At 37.1% G+C, this 20,247-nt stretch overlaps 1 protein-coding gene and 1 long non-coding RNA gene across 4 annotated transcripts in view; one reads left to right on the top strand and one right to left on the bottom strand.

Annotated features, from left to right (window-relative positions):
- The window catches only part of EML5 (EMAP like 5), a 130,656-nt gene that overhangs the window by 107,675 nt on the left and 2,734 nt on the right, over positions 1-20,247 (top strand). For 2 of the 3 annotated variants that reach the window (XM_072963555.1, XM_072963553.1), the window contains exons 30-38: positions 2,144-2,242; positions 3,225-3,245; positions 11,666-11,839; positions 12,562-12,770; positions 14,504-14,661; positions 16,015-16,129; positions 18,266-18,454; positions 18,619-18,791; positions 19,968-20,130. In XM_072963555.1, the coding sequence (XP_072819656.1) occupies positions 2,144-2,242; positions 3,225-3,245; positions 11,666-11,839; positions 12,562-12,770; positions 14,504-14,661; positions 16,015-16,129; positions 18,266-18,454; positions 18,619-18,791; positions 19,968-20,130 (1,301 nt within the window). Of the gene's footprint in view, positions 1-2,113; positions 2,243-3,224; positions 3,246-11,665; positions 11,840-12,561; positions 12,771-14,503; positions 14,662-16,014; positions 16,130-18,265; positions 18,455-18,618; positions 18,792-19,967; positions 20,131-20,247 lie in introns of all 3 variants that reach the window. The other variant, XM_072963554.1, reaches the window with a different exon arrangement.
- Positions 877-20,000, bottom strand: LOC140696992 (uncharacterized). Its single transcript, XR_012073790.1, has 3 exons — positions 19,863-20,000; positions 10,904-11,001; positions 877-1,227 (listed from the first exon to the last, which is right to left on the bottom strand). It is a non-coding gene; the product is annotated as an uncharacterized lncRNA (long non-coding RNA).

Genomic DNA, 20,247 nt, shown 5'->3' with positions numbered 1-20,247 from the left:
TGAAATCTTTATTTAATATCTTAAAATTCATTGTTAAAAGTATAGATAATTAAATGCATGAATCCAGAATAAATATTTCATATTGTAGAACTTTTTAGTAATATTTCAAGTAAAAAATTTAAAGTCTTAAAAGAGTGTAACAGCAGAAAAGGATTTTGTAATGCAAAGTGCTCATACGTGTCTGTTAGAAGTGAAGGATTACTGTATGTTGAAACCATGTTTTATAGGGAAACCGTCTGTAACTTTATTCTGTTTCTCCATAACCTGAACATGAAAAGTGGATGGTTTGGATGGTTGTCTTTGATAGTTAGTGATTGAAAGCAGCATGTTGGGTGAGTGATTGCTGGGGGTTGGGGGTGGGGGATAGCGGTGTTCTTACTGAGGCCTTGGAAGGCCAAGGAAGTTAGCTAAGAAAGCTGCTTGCCTGTGGCTTGACTGATGATACCTTGGTAGATTCAAGAATATGAGAAAACATTTCTTGATATTTATTTAACCAGTTATATTATTGAAAGGCAAATAAAATTCTCTTAGCATCATTTGATGACCAATGATGTGATAATCCTACTAGTAATACTCAGTATTAATTTTGAATTCTGTTTTTATACATATAGTGGTAAACTCCACGAATTCTGGAAGTTGTATGTAAAAACAGGGATTACCTAGTCCAAATATTTCTGACTTTTTCCTCTGGTAGCCTCATTCTGAACAGGTGGAGTGAATTATGTGAGTTGTAATCCCCACCCCTCCACACACAATCCTGGTCAGTATTAATCATTAATATGATATTTCTGTTTTCATTTCCTAAAGAAATAGTTCACCAAGATTACACAAATCAGTGGCAGTTTTCCATTTAATAGTTTAGGTCATTTAAAAAAAAATGCCTCTTAGAGAGAAAATCCTCTTTAATTGAGGCTTCACATATCCTTCAAAGGAATAGAGAAGAGTAAGAAAAGAGAAGCTACATAGGATAATGTGTAAATACACTTTCATGTTTATGCTTGTAATTTTCTGATTTTTAATTAGCTGCCTTTCTGATGACGGGGTGTGTTGAGAGGGGCAGAGGAAAGACTAGGCACCTGCTTCGGTTCTGATTTTTTGGCCTCTCACCGTTTTGGGGATACACTGCTGTGTTTACAGACTGAGAAGTCTTGCTCTATTGGCAGATATACTCACTTAGCCAACAGCACATATAATCGCTTGTTAGTTCCTTTAGCTGAACTCTCAGACCTGGAAAACATGAAGCACATTTCACTTCAAGAAGTTTTATTTAAAGTAAAGTATGTTACTTTAACGTATCTATATGTTAGATATGTTAAATGTCATTATTAAATTTTTTTGTTTGGTTTTGCTTTTTGGAGGACCTATTGTTGACTGTCCTCTATATAATCTGGACCCAATCTACAGTCCTGACCTCACTGCCCACCTCTTTGCTTGACTTGGACAAGTCTACCTTTATTACCTCCTGAGTGGTCATAGTCTGCTAAGACCTCCTCACTGTCACTGCTACTAGATGAATCACATTACTTCTTTAATCAGAATTATTTGGTACCTCCCTACTGACTACAGAATAAATATGAAATTTAGTTAACAGGCTGATTTCCAAAATCCTCTGTAGTTCTGGTTCCGATTAGCCTTCCCAGCCGTATTTCTCACTCTTCTTCTTTGTTAACTTGCACTTCAGCCAAATGAGCCATTTATATGCAGACCTGATACTTTCCTGCTTTTGTACCTTTTTTAAAGTATTCCTCTCCCTGGAATGCCCTCCCTGCCCACCTTCATGTTTACAGAATCCGTCATGTTGGTCCAGGAGTGCCATCTGCTCATGAGAATTATTTCTGCTACGAACTCTCATAGCATTTTGATCTTTAATTCCCTTGTGGCATTTTATGTCTTCAACCTTGTATTACATGGTTTATGCCTTTCAGGGTTCTGTTACTTTAAAGATTTCTCAGTCATTTTTCCATACTTAGGATGAAATGTTTTATTAAGTGCTCAAAAAATGGGTGTTAAATAAGCAAGTAAGTTAAACAGAGCAATTTATTACTCTGAATAAGTACATTTGACTATTTTACCTTAAGTTTTTGAATTTAATTCTCAAATTCTCTTTTTATAGGGACTCAGATCTCAAATTCTCTTTTTATAGGGACTCAGAGTTTTTATCAGGAACATAATGATGATATTCTGTGCCTCACTGTAAATCAGCACCCCAAATTTATCAACATAGTGGCAACTGGCCAAGTAGGTATGTTTCTGTATTTTAAAAAGAAAGTTTTAAGTAATTGTCTTGCTCAAATTAATTCAGTATGCTAGGGAAAAAACTAAAATATATTCGGATGTTGTTCGAAATGCATTTGTACATAAAACACACACCCAGTTTTACCAAATTATTAGCCTCCAGGCACCTTTCTCTCACTTTGGTTATCTGAGTTGGTTCAGACGGTTCCGAATTAAGAGTAAGTTGTTTTATAATGGTTGACATAGTTGACTTTAGTCTTTTAGCAGACATTTCTAGTCACCAGAAACTTTTAATTTAATAGTGTGTCAAGCAGAAAAGAAGAATGTGAGGAGGAAAGGATAAATAAGAGGAGCTGAGAAGTAACTAGACTGACAGAGGCAGAGCACCTGCCTCAGCAGGGGTTAAACTAGGAAGAGGAGAGAATGGAAGTCTGTCCACAGTAGTCAAGCCTTTCTGCCCTTCTCTTTGGCATTCACCGAATTTGCCAACTGTTTTTGAAATCCCCTATCTCGCTGTCTTCTTTTAACTCTATAGAAAACTTAAACAAAGGCCCTAACTCCACAAGCAAGATGGTGAGAGGATGGCAGGTCTCTTTAGGACATCTCTGCAGTCAGTGATCACTATGACGACTACTTTTTCTCTCTTTGTTGAGCAACTTTGTTTAACATATTAGTGCTGTAGTTTTCTCTTTTGAAGAAATGTCATGGTCACAAGTTAATCTTTCATGAAATTTCACTCTCTTCTCCACTTCTTTCCTTTTTTAAATTGAGATGTAATTAACATCTAATATTATATTAGTTTCAGGTGTACAACATATGTTAGTGGCTTCACTTACAGTATACTCAGCTTTACATAATAAAATTAATTTTGTATATGACAGTTACTTAAATTATTTAAAATTATTTTATGATAATGTAGTTTTTACAAATTTTTCTTACAGTATTTATGTTATTCATGGGTAACTTTTTCTGCTACTTTTTCATTGTAGGTGATTCAGCAGACATGTCAGGTAAGGAGATTAATCATTTTCTGTTTTAGTCATATTTTTAAGTCACGATAGCTCAAATTTTTATAGAGTAATAATATACTTCAACCTATTTTTATTTTTTTTTCATTAAGAATACATTAGTTTAATGTCAAGGTACCGAGTCCAGCCTGCAATAATAAGTTTTTTTGAAAAACTAATATATTTTGACCTTTTTAGTGTGCCAAGCACTGTTGGAAGCACTTTGCTTGTATTATCTATGTAGTCATCACAAGACTTCTTTATAGTAGATATTAACTTGCCAGTATCATATAGCTGGTAAGAGTAAAGGTGGGATTAAAACTTGATCTTAAATATGAATCAATTTTTGATTGCATAAAAATAAAATGTTTTAAAATTTTATTATTTCATGTAACCATCTTAATTATTACACATATTAGATCAACAGAGCATTCAAAGATTTGAAAATAACTTCTTAGTATTGATTTTGACCATGGCTTTGTGAATTTAAAAAACTGTTTGATAAACAATACACGTCTGTTGTTTTTAGATATTATAACAACTAGGCTTTTTCAACTCATTTTCAGCTTACGTAGTATAGGACAAATTATCAGTTTGACAGACTTACAAACATAGAAGACAAACTTATGGTTATCAGGGGGGAAAGTGGGTGTGGAGGGATAAATTGGGAGCTCAGGATTCGCAGATACTAACTACTATATATAAAATAGACAGCAAGGTCCTACTGTACAGCACAGGGAACTATATTCAACGCCTTGTAATAGCCTATAATGAAAAAGAATATGAAAAGGAATATATATATGTATAACTGAATCATTGTGCTGTATACCAGAAATTAACACACCATTGTAAGCCAAGTATACTTCAGTTTTTTAAAAAAGAATTAGCTGTTTGATAAGAAAACATTTCTCAGTGACTTTTATCCATTTCCCTCCCATCCTCTAGGGTAAGGTATGATTCTGTGATTTGACTGTTCAGCTACAAATTTATCCAGCACAACAGGCAAGGTTCTTGCTCTCTTGGATTACACTCAGCAGCAGAGGTTAGCAAACTACAACCCTTGGGCCAAATCTGGCCCAACACCTGTTTTTGTACAGCTCATGACGAAGTATAGTTTTTACTAGTTTAAATAGTTGGAAAATATCAAAAGATGAGTAAAATTTCACCAAACGTGAAAAGTATATGAACTTCAGATTTCAGTATCCATAGATAAAGTTTTATTGGATGCAACCACAGTCAGTTACGTATTAACTGAGTAGCTTTTGTGCTACAATGTCAGAGCTGAGTAGTTTCAATAGCGATTGTTTATACATTCTCATTGCTTTGCGCTGCTGCTTGGCACACTACAAATTGCAGTGATTCTGTTTTATAGCTTGACAGGTTTTGAGTGCTATGTATATTGCTTTTCTACATTTTTCTGAAGTGTAGTTGTTGTATAGCATTACATAGTTTCATATATACAGCATTGTGATTCTTTTTTTTAACAGATAATACTCCACTAAAAGTTATTACAAAATAATGGCTATAATTCCCTGTGCTGTACAGTATATCCTTGTCACTTATCTATTTCATACATAGTAGTTATTATCTCTTAATCCCATACCCCTAATTTGCCCCTTGCCCCTCTCCCCCTAGGTAACCACTAGTTTGTTTTCTATATCTCTGAGCCTGTTTCTAAATTGCATATACATTCATTTGTATTGTTTTTTAGATTCTACATATAGGTGATATCATACAGTATTTGTCTTTCTTTTTGTCTGACTTATTTCAGTAAGTATAATATTCTCTGGGTCCATCCACATTGCTGCCAGTTTTTTGTTTTTTAACCAGTGTATATCTATCATGTCAAAACAAGGCAAGGAGAAGGAAAGTAGACTTTGAATGTCAAACTCCAAAGGCCCAGTGAAGTGTGAATTACATTGTTATCAAATTAGATGGTAAAACATTGTGTTTATTATGCAATGACACTGTAGCTGGGCTGCAAGAATACAATATATGTCAGTATTTTCACAGTAAACTTTATCACAATATTCCCAGTTCACAGGAAAGCAAATATCAGAAAAAATGGAAAATTTTAAAAAGAATATATTATTATAACAGAATTTCTTCCCAAAAGTAAAAATAAAGTGAGGCTACAACTTAAGGTTATGAATTACTCATTTATTAGCCAGTCAAGAAAAGCTATTTATGACTGTGAGCTAATTGAATCATGTTTGATTGCAGCAAGCATGTGTCCAGAGAAAATAAATTTGTATAAGACTATTAACTTTTTGGCAAAAACCATCACAAAAAGAATTAAGGACATTGGGAACAATATCAACCGTCATTAAAAACAAAGACAAAAAAAAGGGCAGATGATTTTGAATAGTTTCCCTTGGCTCTTGATGGGCAACAAATGTTGCCAGTTGTTTATTTGAGGAATCAGTGCTGATTTTTAAGTGACTGAAGAATTTGCTTCTATGAATGGTCTCCATGGAACAGTTACAAAAGATAGTATTTTCAAATAAGTTAGGAAAGCATTAATTCAGTACAACCTGAAGTAGAATCTGCTAAGATGTATTACAATTGATGGTAGTAAAACATGTGTGGAGCTAGAGCAGAAAAGGTTTGGTTAAATTTACAAAGCTTGTAAAAATTTAAGACATTGGAAGCCTATGGTTATTCATTGTGTTATTCATCAGCAGGTGGTTTGTGGAAAAACTTTCAATCTATCATGTGTAATTGAACAGCAGTATTTTGTTATTGAGAATCAACAGTTCATTTTGTTTGTTCTCATAGACTTAACCATCATCAGTCCCTTTACTTTATGTTAGAAATAGAAGGTGAATGTCCTGACTTGCCCTATCCCCACAGTGATTCAGTGGTTTAGTAGTGGTAACATTTTTTTGGAGCTCAGAGCCAGGACTGAAATTTTTCAGAATGAGAAGAACTGCCTTAAATCTCTATTATGGAAAACTGAATGGCTTTGGAAGTTAGTTTTTGCTGCAGACTTCATAATGTTGCTTAATTATTCAACCTGAAATTACAGGGACATTACAATTACAACCTGAAATTATAATTACATTGCTTATATATGAAACTTATACTGCAGGAAAGTCATTTGATGGCAACTAATGTTTGAATTACAAGTAACATCAAACAGCATTATCTATTTCTCATGGTGTCAAAAGTTAAGCGAGATTCCCATTCCCACACAAATTTGCAGCAAATGTATTTTCTGGGCTCAAATTAGAGTTCCAGCAGCATTTTTTAGATCTTGATGCAAGTGTAAAGAAAATTTCCATATTTCAAAATCTGTTTAACTGTACAATTGAGGAACTTCCACCTAACATTCAAGTTAAAGTTACTTTTTGCAGTGTAATGCATGCTAGAAAGCAGATAGCAAGACAAAACTCTAATAGAATTTTCTAAATGCCTTCCAAGTGATTAGTATGCTCAGTTAAAATCATATACTTTTGGATTGATATTTGTGTTTAACAGTACCTACTATGTGAGACATTTTCAGAGTTGAAATGCCTCAAACTATTACAGATTATCATTAACAGGTGAACATTTGCAATTGATTTTGATAATAAAGAACTCTGACTTTGAACCCCACTTAACTGAATTATTGTCCCTAAAAAAAAATTTCACTATCATTAGTAGATCTATATTATAAAAATTTTCACTCAGTGAATTTCATCAAAAATTTTGTTGAAATTTATTTTCTTTTATTACACTAGTACCTGCATAATATCTTCAATTTTCGTCTCTTACCTGACCCTTTACAGTAAAAGTTTGCTGACTCCTGCTCTAGAGGGAGACAGGCAATAAATAAGTAAACTTTTTAAAATAATGTGATCTAAGATGATGACAAATGTGATAAAAACAACAAACAGAGTGATGGCAATAAGCAAAGTGCTTGTGTTTTCAGAGCTGATAACATTTAGCTAGGCCAGGAATGATATAAAACAATGATAGCTGAGGGGTGATCTGGGGGCTCCAGGATGAGGTCTGGTTTGGGAGCCCAAGACCTCCCACACATTCAGTGATTCACTAGGAGGAATCACAGGCCCCAGAGATAGTTAGGACTGTGGCTTATAAAAGTGATCAGCAGGGGGAATACACATAAAGTAGAGTCTAGAGGACCCAGGCACAGGCTTTCTGTGTCTCTCCCAGCACACTCCTCCAGGGGTCACACAGAACCTGCTGCTTGTACCAGCAGCCAGGTGCGTCAGCACACGTGCGGTGCTTCTGCCCAGGGAAGCCCACTTAAGACTCAGTGTCCAGGGCTTTATTGGGGGCTGGGTACATAGGCACAAAGCCCTAACTACTGAAATAGCATACTCCCAGAAGAAAGCAGCTATTCAGTGCCCCGGGTAGAGAAAACAGCCTTATCAAAATAGGGAAAATTTCAAAAGTTAAGTTCTTACACACTAGCAAGTAGGCGCTTCTAATGCTAATAACCTCAGGTCTGTTTATATTAACTCTTTCCTGTGAAGACACTAAGGATCAGTCAAGAAACAGGAAAGTCAGTGTGACTGGAGTAAGGCCTCTGAGGTGAATGTAGAGAGGGGTAAGATCAGTCACATAGGGCTTTGCACATCATGGAGAGGAGTTTGGATTCATGCTAAGTGCACAGTCCATCACTGGAGAGTTTTTTTTGTTTTGTTTTTAGTGAGGGGAGGTAATTAAGTTTATTTATTTATTTATGTTTAATGGAGGGACTGGGAATTGAACCCAGGACCTCGTGCATGCTAACCATGTGCTTTACCACTGAGCTCTACCTTCCCCCCATCATTGGAGAGTTTTAAGCAAGGGAGTGATGTGATCTAATTTATACTTTGAGGAAATCACTCTCTGTGCTATTGAAAATATAGAGGGGAAAGAACCTCTAGGAAAGTTAGGAGGCTATCATAGTGGTCCAAGCAAAAGACATTTTAAACTAGGGTAGTGGAAATGAAAAGGGAGAGAACTAGACAAATAATGGAATATGTTTTGGTAATAAATCCAGCAGTTCCTTCTGATGAATTGGATGTGGTGGCTTGATGGAAAGTGAGGAATCAAGACTAACTTAATTTTTTGCTTGAGCAACTGGCTGAATGAAATAGTGGAATACTTGGGAAGAAATAGCTGGGCAGGGAGAAATTATTTACAGTCATAAGAAATGAAGGGAGTGTGGGTTCAAACGCAAGAAAACTGGTAGGTTTGGAGGCAGGAAAATAAGGAAGCTCCTCTCTTGATGGCTTTTATTTCATCAGTTGAGAGTGAGGAGGTGGTGAAGTAGGTGGGGGAAAAATTTTTGAAATTGTCACTTTAGATTGTGAGAGAGTAAATACATGTATTAGAAAAGATAGGGTATGATCACCTTTTCAATACAATAGGTGTGTTTTGAGTAGACACTAAGGGAACATCTTTTGTCTCTGACAAAGGTTTTTTCAGCCCACCTAAGATACTGTGTCAGGAGGTAAGAATTTGACGTTTTTGATCCTTAAGACATTTTGATCCCCTGCTCTTGGTTACTATTTGTCCCAATAGGCAGTTGTGCATTAAATGACTTTAGTGGTCTTCTGTGTGCCCTCTAAGAACAGAAAATAAGGAAATGTATTATCACACAGAGTGAAGAGGAGGGTGGTCTCCTGAGTTTGCTGAGTCAGGTGCTTCCCATCTCTTCCGCTCTGCCATCCACAGCATTGGCTTCACCCATAAGGCTGGCTGTACTTGTGTTATAAAAGGACTGCCAGTTGCAGTTGGAGTTATATACTTCCTTCTTTTTCATCAAGTGGGAAAGAGGATAAAAACCTCTTTCAAAACCGTGACCTAAACGTGCCTCCTTTTTAGCCTGATTGAGTCATTTTAAGACATGAGCCAGACCCTGTACTAAGAAGACATTGGAGGATACCATGTGCTGATTGGCTTGAATCTGGGTTTCTGAACTAAATCACTGATTTTAGGGGTGGGGGAGTGTGAGGGTGAGGGTTGGGGGTGTGAGGAAGTATTATCACAATGGGGTGAGACTAATCAGCTGAGTGTACAGTGTCTTTCCCCTGAGTCATTTGCACTACATGAGGAAGGAGTGGATTCCTGAATAAAATCAGAGCTTTGTTAGAAAGGAAAGAGGGAATGGATGCTGTGTGTACCGCAAAGAGTTGTCCACTGCAGAAACTAAAGGGCAGAATACAGTCCGTATTAAAATTTTGTTTTTAAATACAGTTTTAACTATGCTGCATCAAAGGCAAACTAGAGAATGAGAAAGAATGTCCTTTAAAACTTCTGTTCTTAGGAGATCCACTTAGTAATCTTAAGAGACCCTTATGGCATCTCTATACTGGAGACTAAAAGTCAAGAATGGTTATAAAAAGTTGGTGGAATTGATTTTCCAGAGACAGCTTGGTGTGGAAAGAGCAAGAATGGAACCTAGGTATTGACAACAGCACACCTCCACTGGCTCTGCCAGCTCTGAGTTGTGTGTGACCTGTGACAAGACACTTAACTTCTCTGAGCCTGAGTTCATAGGAAAACATAGCTGCCCAGAAGTAGGGATTAGAAAGTACGAGATGTCCCTGGTAGCATGCCTGGCCCACGAGAGGCACGCTGTCTGCTGGCCCACAGGAAGGGGAGACGTAAGAGTAGCATCTGCATTACTCTAGCATCACGAATGACCATTTTCAAATTACAGGAGAAATAAAACATATATAATGAACATAATTTAATCTTTCTTTAGTAAATTTGGCCTTGAGAATTTCCAGTAATTTAAATCTTAAATGTTGTTACTTATGTAAATTTAGAACAGTCTAAATGTGTAACAGTCTCATAACAGTCATACCTGTGTGTTTTAAGACATAAATTCCTAGTATGAGCTTCTTACCGTCTCATTTTTTATAGAAGTTTGAAAAACTCAGTAACTCAATTAACTTAAAATTAGTTGCTATTTAAATTTTAGATAAATGTAATTCTTTGTAATTTGTGGCATACTAAATTTGGAGGCAGAAATAACTGAGTGATGTTTCTTGAAAATCCATTATCTATGTCACATTTAGACGAATATAGTTCATGGGTTGCCCAGAGGTGCTTTTTGTACATTTATAAAAATGTTTCTGTATTACAGAAGACCTATATAATATTTATCTCTGGCAAAAAAATTATAGAATGATGTACCAGTGTATATTTACATTTTAAACTTAAACCACCTAACGTTCTTTACTGAATTAATTTTACTAGTCCCTCATATCCTTTGACTTTTATTGAATGAGGAATATTTTAATTTTAGTACAGTACTTAAATTATTGTGGTCAATTTTTCAGACATAAATACTCTGTTTATTATATGGTAAACTTTTATATCTATTTCCATGTAGTTTTGATTTTTTTTTTCAGAGTTGCATAAATCTTTGAACAGTTTTTATTTAATGATACTCAATTTAATTCCCTGGGTTAATATATTGTAACTACTTTGAAGAACTATCAGATTTAATTTATCATTGTACTATCAATTGTAGATGGTGTACAATGTAGCCTAAATTTACTGGAATATTTAGAGACCAAAATTTCTTTCTGCATCAAATGATTTTAAGGCAGTTTGTCTTTACTTAATATTTCTCTATTTTTGCAGTATTTATAGCAGATTAATAATTTTTAGTAAATACTCTTTAGTATTTTGATTATTTTACTTAAAGTACTTACGTTCTGCAACTGAATTAGCTGCTGAATTGACTTATCTTTTCATTTTTGTCAGATGCACGTCTTGAAAAAACAACAGTACAAAGCTATGGTTTTTAGACCTAGAAAATGCAGAGAATGGGGAAAACTTTTTAAGTAGTAGAAAGGGGCTACACAAGATGAACAAACAACAAATTTTGTTTAAAAGACTAGCAGTTTGGGGTTTTTTTTTTTAATTGTTTTATAAAGTAATATGAACTTAGCTTTTTACCCCATGTATGTCTGTCCAGGTGAAAATTTCTTTTGAGATCTATTCAGGTGGTTTCCTACCTTTTGGCCTTTCTCAATTTGGGTTCACTTTTCATCTCTCCTTCATATAACATAAGTATTTATAATATACCCTGGCATTTTATTGGTGTGTGATGATTGCATATTTCTCCACATAATTATATAAAGATTTAATGTGTGTCTAAAACATACATTTTTTGGAAAAGTTGTTTAAAGTTGTGATCGCCTAATTTGCTTGTCTGATTGTCTGTAAATGCCGTTTTCTCAAAATTGCAATTTGGACTATATCCTGGAGAAGTAGTCTAACTTTCTCCCTTTCCTTTCTCTTCCCTTTTCTTTCTGTCTTTTTAGTCTGAGTTCTGAGCTACTTTTTATGAAGTACACAGTCTTTCTTTGGTAAATGTTTTTCCATGCGTCAGAGATGCATATGCATCAGCCTTAGAAATGGAAACATTTGTAATAGGTATATTACAACTTGTGGATTTTATCTTGTTTTAGCTACAGCTCCTTCTATCCACATCTGGGATGCAATGAACAAGCAGACCTTGTCTATACTGAGATGCTACCATTCAAAGGGAGTGTGTTCAGTCAGTTTCAGTGCTACTGGTAAACTCTTGCTGTCTGTGGGACTAGACCCAGAACATACTATTACCATTTGGAGATGGCAGGAAGGTATGGTTTTTTTCCTTTGTGATTTTTAAAAATAAGAATATTCGGGTGATATGAATTCTCTCTTTGATATTTGCCTTAACTTGGTGATTGAAACCATGATTCACTACAGCCCTGTACAATACACTTACACAGATGGTGTTATTGTAGGTATAGTCCACTTTGAAAACCCAGTGAAGTTGCAAACATGAAACATAAATTAATGAAAGTTATTAATATTGTAAATGATTGACAGCTCTTTCCTTTCACTAAGAAACTATGCATGTAAGTGTCTTTGCTGATTAGTATTTGGTTGGTTATGGAGAATCTTAATCCAGAATGGAAAAGAAGTATATTGTAAGTGATCATGGAAGATCAGTAGGGTACTATTACTTTAACCCACTCCAGACAAAACTTTTCAGTTACATAGCTATTATAAAAAGTGAAATTAATAGAGCTACAAAGAAAATTAATAAGATATAGTTTCTAAAATGTAAAATACCCTTTAAGTGATAATGAAGCTCTCCGTAAATACACACACATCACTTACAAAAATATGTAAAAAGGACCCTCTACTAGGAATTGTATATCGTGTGATTTCTAGGAAGCAGTGCAAGGGACATGTCCTCTCTTTTTATAAGCATTTGTTTTTTGAACTACATACCTTGAGTAACTGTTTGATCTTGTAAAAATTAGCTGAATTCTTATAGTGACCTAGACATTTTGTTGTATCTTTTTTTAATCAGGTGCCAAAATTGCCAGCAGAGCTGGTCACAGCCAACGTATTTTTGTGGCAGAATTCCGACCAGATTCAGATTCCCAGTTTGTCTCTGTGGGAGTGAAACATGTGAAGTTCTGGACACTGGCAGGAAGAGCTCTTCTTAGCAAAAAAGGGCTGCTGAGCACGCTGGAAGATGCCCGGATGCAGACCATGCTTGCTGTTGCATTTGGTGCAGTATGTCTCTGAAAATGCGTGTGATAGTGTAGCTTTGATTACACAGATTGGACTATTCTGAATTTTCTTGCGTTAAGATAGATAAGCCACACTAACGTTGTTTATACGGCACTGTAACCCACTAATCACTGCGTAGGTCCTGGTATTGCACCTTTCAAATTTTGATACTTTGAGAAGTCAGGGAGTGGGAAAGAAAGTTAATGAGGGAGGAGAGTTATAATGAAACATTTGAGCACTTATTAGGCCACTGTCATTCTCAAAAGCCTTCATTAATTTTTTAAGTGTCACCTGAAATTTCCTAGGTCCTAATGATTTGTCAGAATAAAAGAAAGCTAAATCATGAAATATGGTTTTCCAGTGTTTAAGGTGGTACTTGGTTTAGGATTTCCTTTGCTTCCTGTCATCTTAACTCACTGCTTATCATGCAGTTGGAAGGACTCTGGGCCAGTGTCTCCCACTCAGGGGAAGAGGAAGAGCCCAGTTCCTGGTCTCACTAGAAAGCGTTCAAGAGCCAGTGCCCCAGCCCCACCCCTGCTGCTCCTGGGCTTGGGGCTTTTCCGTCCACATCCCTTTCCTGTAATACCTTGCCCTGGCCGGGCTTTTTAGAGCCTTTGGTGCATCAAAGAACTAAATCAATTTTTTTAGTAAAGTGTGTTTGTGTGGGAATGTAATACTTGAAGGAAGAAAATTCATGTGCTCGGGGCTATGAAAAGAACTGGGGATGTAAAGTATTTGTTTTTACATTCCAGTGGCAGACAAGGCATGAACTTAAGATGCTATTGCATGACACGTATAATCGTTGTTTTCCAAATATGAGAGACAGAGAATAAGCGTAAATGCTGAGGAATTTGAAGTAGTATTTTAAATTGTTATAGGGAAGTTAAACATAAAAACTATCTGGTATTTTCAGAAAGATTAAAGAAAATCTGTTTGTTTTTGATGTAATCCAGAATCTTATTTTCCTATTGGTTCTTTCCATATTGTTTTTGGTGAAGGATCTTATATGAAGCTAAAAGTGAAGCTAAAATGAGATGAAAATAGCACATGATGCAGGATTTGATTTCTCCAGTTTTTGCATAAGTGAACTGTATCAGGATTGCAGTTCTGAAAATGATCTAAACCATTCTTAAACTTTTGGTACCTTAACAAATTTATCTAATTTTGGATTCACTGCAGAAATGCATTAACTTTTGCTATTTCAACTTTAATAAATCATGGCTAATGTTAATTTTCATATATAACTTGAAAAACTAAGATTTTGCTACAGATAATAGTTTTACTTTCCATGACAAAATACTTTATCAAATATAATGTTATTTTTGCTTTCTCTTCCTATTCTTTTTTCACTCTCAGTTACCTATAATTCTTGGGCAGCTAGAGGAAGGCAATCCAAAGGGACAATGTAGACTAGGATTACAGTATTTTAGAATTGGAAGGGATCTTAGAGACTGAACTCCCTCATTTTATATATGAAAAACTTGATACTCAGAGAGGTTGAAAGTCTTGACCAAGGTGATTCTAGCTAATAAGCAACAGACCTGGAAAAGGAAAAGGCCCTGACAAAGCTAAGCCTCAAGGTCAGGTTTTCTGACTCTTGAGTCTACTGTTTGCCCCACCATCCATGCTCTTTGTATCAAGAAGGTGAGATAGCTCACACTTACATAGAGAGTTGCTGCTTGAACTCTATTTGAACTTTTGATGAGTTTATCTCCCCCTTCCCCACTCCTTTTCAGAATAACTTGACGTTTACAGGTACCATCAGTGGAGATGTCTGTGTGTGGAAAGATCACATATTGTGTAGAATCGTGGCCAGAGCTCACAACGGGCCTGTGTTTGCCATGTACACCACCCTTCGAGATGGACTTATTGTCACTGGTGGCAAGGAAAGGCCGTGAGTCTCCTTTCTTTACACAGCCTTCCTGAATCTTCACGTGCTGTGTTGCCTGTAGTTTGCGGTTGGTGATTTCTATGCTATACATATTATCCTCTCTGAACTTCCTCCTCGTATGCTTCTCCTTTATTACCTTTTATGTGACTTCTTGTTGATTCTTATTTCTGGTCTTAAGTAGCTTCTAATTTTTTTCACATTGTAGATAAACCTAAATTCCAACAACCAGAGTGATCATTTTTCTGAGGTATGGATAGGTAGCTATCCTGCAGGTTAGGAATTGATTTTCTCAGTGTCTCTCTGCCTGAATAAGTATTTGCTGAGCAGTCTGCAGTGACCCATAGGGAAGTCTGTGCCATTGGCCTCAGGATGCACCTTGACTGCCTGCTTTCTTTTTTTTCGTTCAGCCTGGATACTAAGCGTTAAAATTCATACCGCTGCGTTAGAAAAGGATGAGAGGATGCTAGAAACAAACTTTGCTTTGTTTGCCTTTGCTCGAAGCAAACTTGTTAGATAAAATTAAGACAAGAGCTCAAAATGTAAGTCTGAGGAGAGGGCTTTTCTGAGTGATTTTCAGATCTCCCAGTGGAAATCAGATACTTATGATTTTCTACCAACATGTTCATACCCATGTTAAAATGGAATGTGTACATTACTAAGAAGTTAAGTACGTTCCTATACAGGATTGAAGGAACCCACATGAAGGTGGTAGCTCTTGCCTTTCACATAAAGGAAGACTGTGTTATGCTGCAAGAGCATGGCTTTTCTCTAAGACAAGCAGTTCATCTAGCAGAAAATAAAGGAATATCTTTTTCAGTTCTTCCAAGAGAAAAACCACAAATGGGCTCCATTTCGTCTCTTGCACGTGACTGACACTCGTGCTTCCCACGCGTCACCTAGTCTCACACACCCCCTACTCACCAGTAACTATGCTGTTCCAGTAGGCTATTTAATAAATAATGGTTGGAAAGAAATGTGCTGCTCTCTTGGCCCTGAAAACACGTTCTGTAGCATAGTGTCTGTCATCCTGTTATCCACTCTTGCACTTTCATTATCCTCTTACCATTAAGAATCATTTTGTACATTTCCTCAATCAAGAAATATTATGCGAGAGGATACATGTATGGGAGGGGCTACATAAAATTAGTGCCCATGTCAGAAAAATCAGTTTTCATAAAATTTGCTTATACTGAATGTTTAAAATTGTGTATCTTAAAATTGCCGTAGAAAGTTCAGAGGAATATTAAGATTGGGTCCTTTTCTGGTATTCTGCTTATAATTTAGTATTTGTTTATAATAAAAATTATTTGTAATGGCCAAAATTTTTTACTTTGGTTTGGGTTGTTATTTTCTTAGGTCAAAAGAAGGAGGAGCAGTCAAACTGTGGGATCAGGAGCTGAGGCGATGCCGTGCCTTCAGGCTCGAGACAGGACAAGTCACAGATTGTGTTCGTTCTGTGTGCAGAGGCAAAGTAAGATGCTCCTTGAGCCATCACAGTGCAGCAGAAAGTAGAAAAAAGTTATTCCTGTGGTTCTTACACCCTTTGCAATTTGATGAATAGTAACTTACAGACGCACTTGCTTGCTGGTTTTTACTCTGCCTCCTCTCTGCTGCTTTCTTTGCAGCCCCACTGTTGGCACACATGCAGTCTGCACCAGTGCAGTGTGGAGCACAGGACACTGTTCTCCTAAGCACTGCATTTAGACTTGCACGTTTTCTTGCATCTGCTAGTTCAGCTGTGGCAGACAGTTGAATTTCTTTGCCAGTTGACTCATTTTGATTAAAGCAGCTGTCTCCGTTTAAAAAATACACATTGCTATAAAAAGACTGAGCTTGCATGCACTTACAATAAGTGTACTTATAAATTACATACACGTATTAGCATCAGCCTGTGTATTAAATATTAGATAAGCTTGCTTTTATTTATAGTTACTTTTAACTAACATCCAGTACTTTTTCCTATATCCCAATGCACTTACATCTCTTTGGGGATCTTCAGGCTAAAATATCTTAGTCAAAGGTAGAGAAAGCTCTGCTGAATAGAGAAGCCAGGTGTATTATCCTTAGTGTGGACTCTCACATGCGGCCCGAGCCAGTACTCCTGCAGTTGGCCCTCTAGTCATAGAAACTGTGCACGAGCTAGTAACTGGCTCGCTTAGAGCAGAGTCCTCTGAAAGCAGGTTATTTTGGTTTTGGACCTAAATCCAATGTGTGTATGTTGGGAGAGGGGGACACAGGCGCTTCCCAGCCCACCACCAAGCAGTTCTCCAACACCAGCAGCATGTCCAAAAAACCAACTGAGTTCTGACACCATGTGCTGCAGAAAGCACCGGTCCCACAGGTTAAATGTTCAGTCCTACAGGACTGCCCCCCCCAACTCTGGGTGCCAGCTGTAAGCCCAGGCTGTTACCTGTACTTCTGACTGGCTAATAGTTTAGAGGTTCCAGCAACTGCTTCTTAGACTTCAGACACTAGTTGGTTACCTGTCCTTCTGACCCACTGGCTGTAAATCAGAGGGTTCCATGACCCCTCCTCGGGTTCAGTTAATTTGCTAGAGTAGCTCATAGAACTCAGAGAAACATGTTACTTACTAGATCACAAGTTTATTGTAAAAGGATATAACTCAGGAACAGCCAGATAGAGAGCTGCACAGGGCAGTGTGTGGAAAGGGGTGTGGGGCTTCCATGCCCTCCCCAGGCCACTCTGCCTGCATCTCCATGTATTTACCAACCTAAAGCTCTCCAGACCCTGGCCTGTGGGTTGTTACGGAGACCTCATTATGTAGTCATGACTGTTTGAATTATTGACTGTTGGTAATTGGTTGAACTTCTAGCCCCTCTTCCATCCCTAGAGGTGAGAGGTGAGGGGGAAGAAACTGCCAGCTACAACACCCTAATCATATGGTTGGGTCTTCTGGCAACCAGCCCCCATCCTTGGGTGGAGTCCAAAAGACACCCCTCTTTTGTTTATCACTTAGGAAATTCCAAGGGTTTTAGGAAGCTCATGCCAGTAACTGGGGACAAGACCAAATATACAGACCATCCCCAACTTACAATTTTTCAATTTTAAGATGTTGCAAAAGTGATACACATTCAGTAGAAACCATACTTTGAATTTTGATCTTTCCCTGGCTAGCGATAGGTGGTTCGATCCTTTGAGATGCTGGGCAGTACAGCGAGCTTCAGCTCCCAGCTAGCCAGCCATCACCAAGGTCAACAATCAGTTCACTTAGAGCCACTCTGTCTGTACCCAGGCACCCATCCTGTTTTTCACTTTTCAGTATGGTATCCAATAAATGACATGAAATATTCAACACTTTATGATAAAATAGGCTTCTTAGATGATTTTGCCCAACTGTAGGCTCAGGTAAGTGCCCTGAGCATGTTTAAGGTAGGCCAGGGTAAGCTATCACGTTTGGTATAAATGCACTTTTGACTTACATTTTCAACTTAACAGTGGGCTTATCGGATGCAACCCTTTTGTAAGTCAAGAAAGATCTGCATATTTCTTATAAGTCACAGTATCACATAGGTCAGTAGGGTCATTCTTTATTAAGAAGAGCAGCTGCTATAGTCCATTAAATATATTGGTCCCACTTGTGTTTCAGGGCAAGATATTAGTAGGGACAAGGAATGCTGAAATAATTGAAGTCGGAGAGAAAAATGCAGCGTGTAATATTTTAGTTAATGGTCATGTGGATGGACCTGTATGGGGACTGGCGACACATCCGTCCAGGGACTTTTTCCTTTCTGCTGCAGAAGATGGGACAGTGAGACTCTGGGATATTGCTGATAAAGTAGGTACAATTTTTTAAGAGATGTTAAAATTTCTAAGCAAAGTCTTAAATTGCTAGCATTTAAAGAATTATCTCAGAACTGTGCTGAGAATTTGGGGGAGAAATTGGTTTACTTAAGTACTCAATTAACGTAGTTCTCCACGACTCTTTTGGTTCTTATGCAGAAGATGTTGAACAAAGTGAATTTGGGACATGCTGCTCGTACTGTGTGTTATAGTCCTGAAGGGGACATGGTGGCTATTGGAATGAAAAATGGAGAATTTATTATTTTACTGGTGAGCTCTCTAAAAATATGGGGAAAGAAGAGAGATAGACGATGTTCAATCCATGATATCAGGTTAGTCAACAAATGGAATAGTATGTCTAGGATGCTCTGAAATGACCCAGCTTGCATTTGGAAAAAAGGTCCTTAGTCCCTGGAGCTTTTTGCCACATCACAGGTTGGATGATGAAATGTGGCTGCTTGTACGCGTACTTATTTCTCCTTGCTAAACTGAGTCCACCGGGCACCGACCACAGTGCCCTGTAGTAACAGCTAGTACTCGGGAGCTGCTGAAAACTGAGGACACTGGACACGTTCATCCTGCCAGGAATTCTCTTCCATCTGCCCTTCAGAAGCCTGGAAAGTTAGTTATAACCCCAAACCTCTCCTACTTAATCTCAACTGAATATATAGTTCATTCAATTCATTGAACATCTTCTGCCCTAGAATCTGAATTAAACTTTTGAGCCTTTATTTTTTAGTGCTTAAGCTAATTTTAACAGTGGCTACCTTTTACTGAGCACTTAGAAGTTAAGTGGTCAAGATGGTTGCTGAATCCAGGTCTGTCAAACCCTTGCACTTTTTTCCCTAGTAGAGCCCCTTTTTTACAAAGGAAATCGTCCTCAGAACTTCAGTATACAAAACATTAACCGTGGCTTCCCTAACCCTCCGGTGTCCTGAGGGTACGTCAGCAATATTCATGGAACGTTTTCAAAAAACCAAACTGTTCCATACTGCTTCCTGTGATCACTGGGCAAGTAGTATTTTATTTGTATTTATTTATATGGCAAATAGTATTTTATTTAAAAAAAATAACTTCTTCCAAGCTTCAAGTAGTGTCACTTCATCTAATAACCTGACATGAGTTAAGCTAGTCTGTGTTGTTTGCTATTGAGACATCTTTCCAGATGAAAGGATCTTGACTGTCTTAGTTATGTAACTTAGTTATGTATATAATTTTTCGTGGCTTCCTAAAAACAGATTTTTTTTAAGAAATTAGGAGATGAAAATTCAGGAACCACTTAACATTGAAGTAAAATATAAAGCTTTCTGTTTGATGTAACACAGGAAAAGTGTGCAGTGTCAGTGCACAGAATCACTTGTGCCCATCAGGTGAATTTGTCTGAGGCTGTGTCACGTACTTACCTCGAATACTGTTTTGGGGGGCTAAAAAGGAAGTCCCTGGTCTTAAATGTTTGTACTGTTTCATGTGGTCTAATGCATCTTTCACATCTTTTGTTCCATGTTCAGATTTAGTCCAGATTCCCGGTTTCTGGCAGTGGGTTCTAGTGAGAACTCAGTGGATTTTTATGACCTAACACTGGGCCCCACCCTTAACAGAATCAGCTACTGCAAAGACATTCCGAGCTTTGTCATTCAAATGGACTTCTCCGCAGACAGCAGACATCTCCAGGTACAGTACCCTGTACTCTACAAGAATAGTCCAGTCAATAAAAAAATAAGTAAAGAAAAATTGAAAATAAAAAAATAATAGTCCTGCTTTTACATTTTGTTAGTGAAGCATTTAAAA

The sequence above is a fragment of the Vicugna pacos genome, chromosome 6 (assembly GCF_048564905.1).
Source record: "Vicugna pacos chromosome 6, VicPac4, whole genome shotgun sequence".
Classification (NCBI taxonomy): domain Eukaryota; kingdom Metazoa; phylum Chordata; class Mammalia; order Artiodactyla; family Camelidae; genus Vicugna; species Vicugna pacos.
The sequence above is the reverse complement of the archived record's forward strand: the minus strand, read 5'-3'. Positions and strand labels throughout refer to the sequence as shown.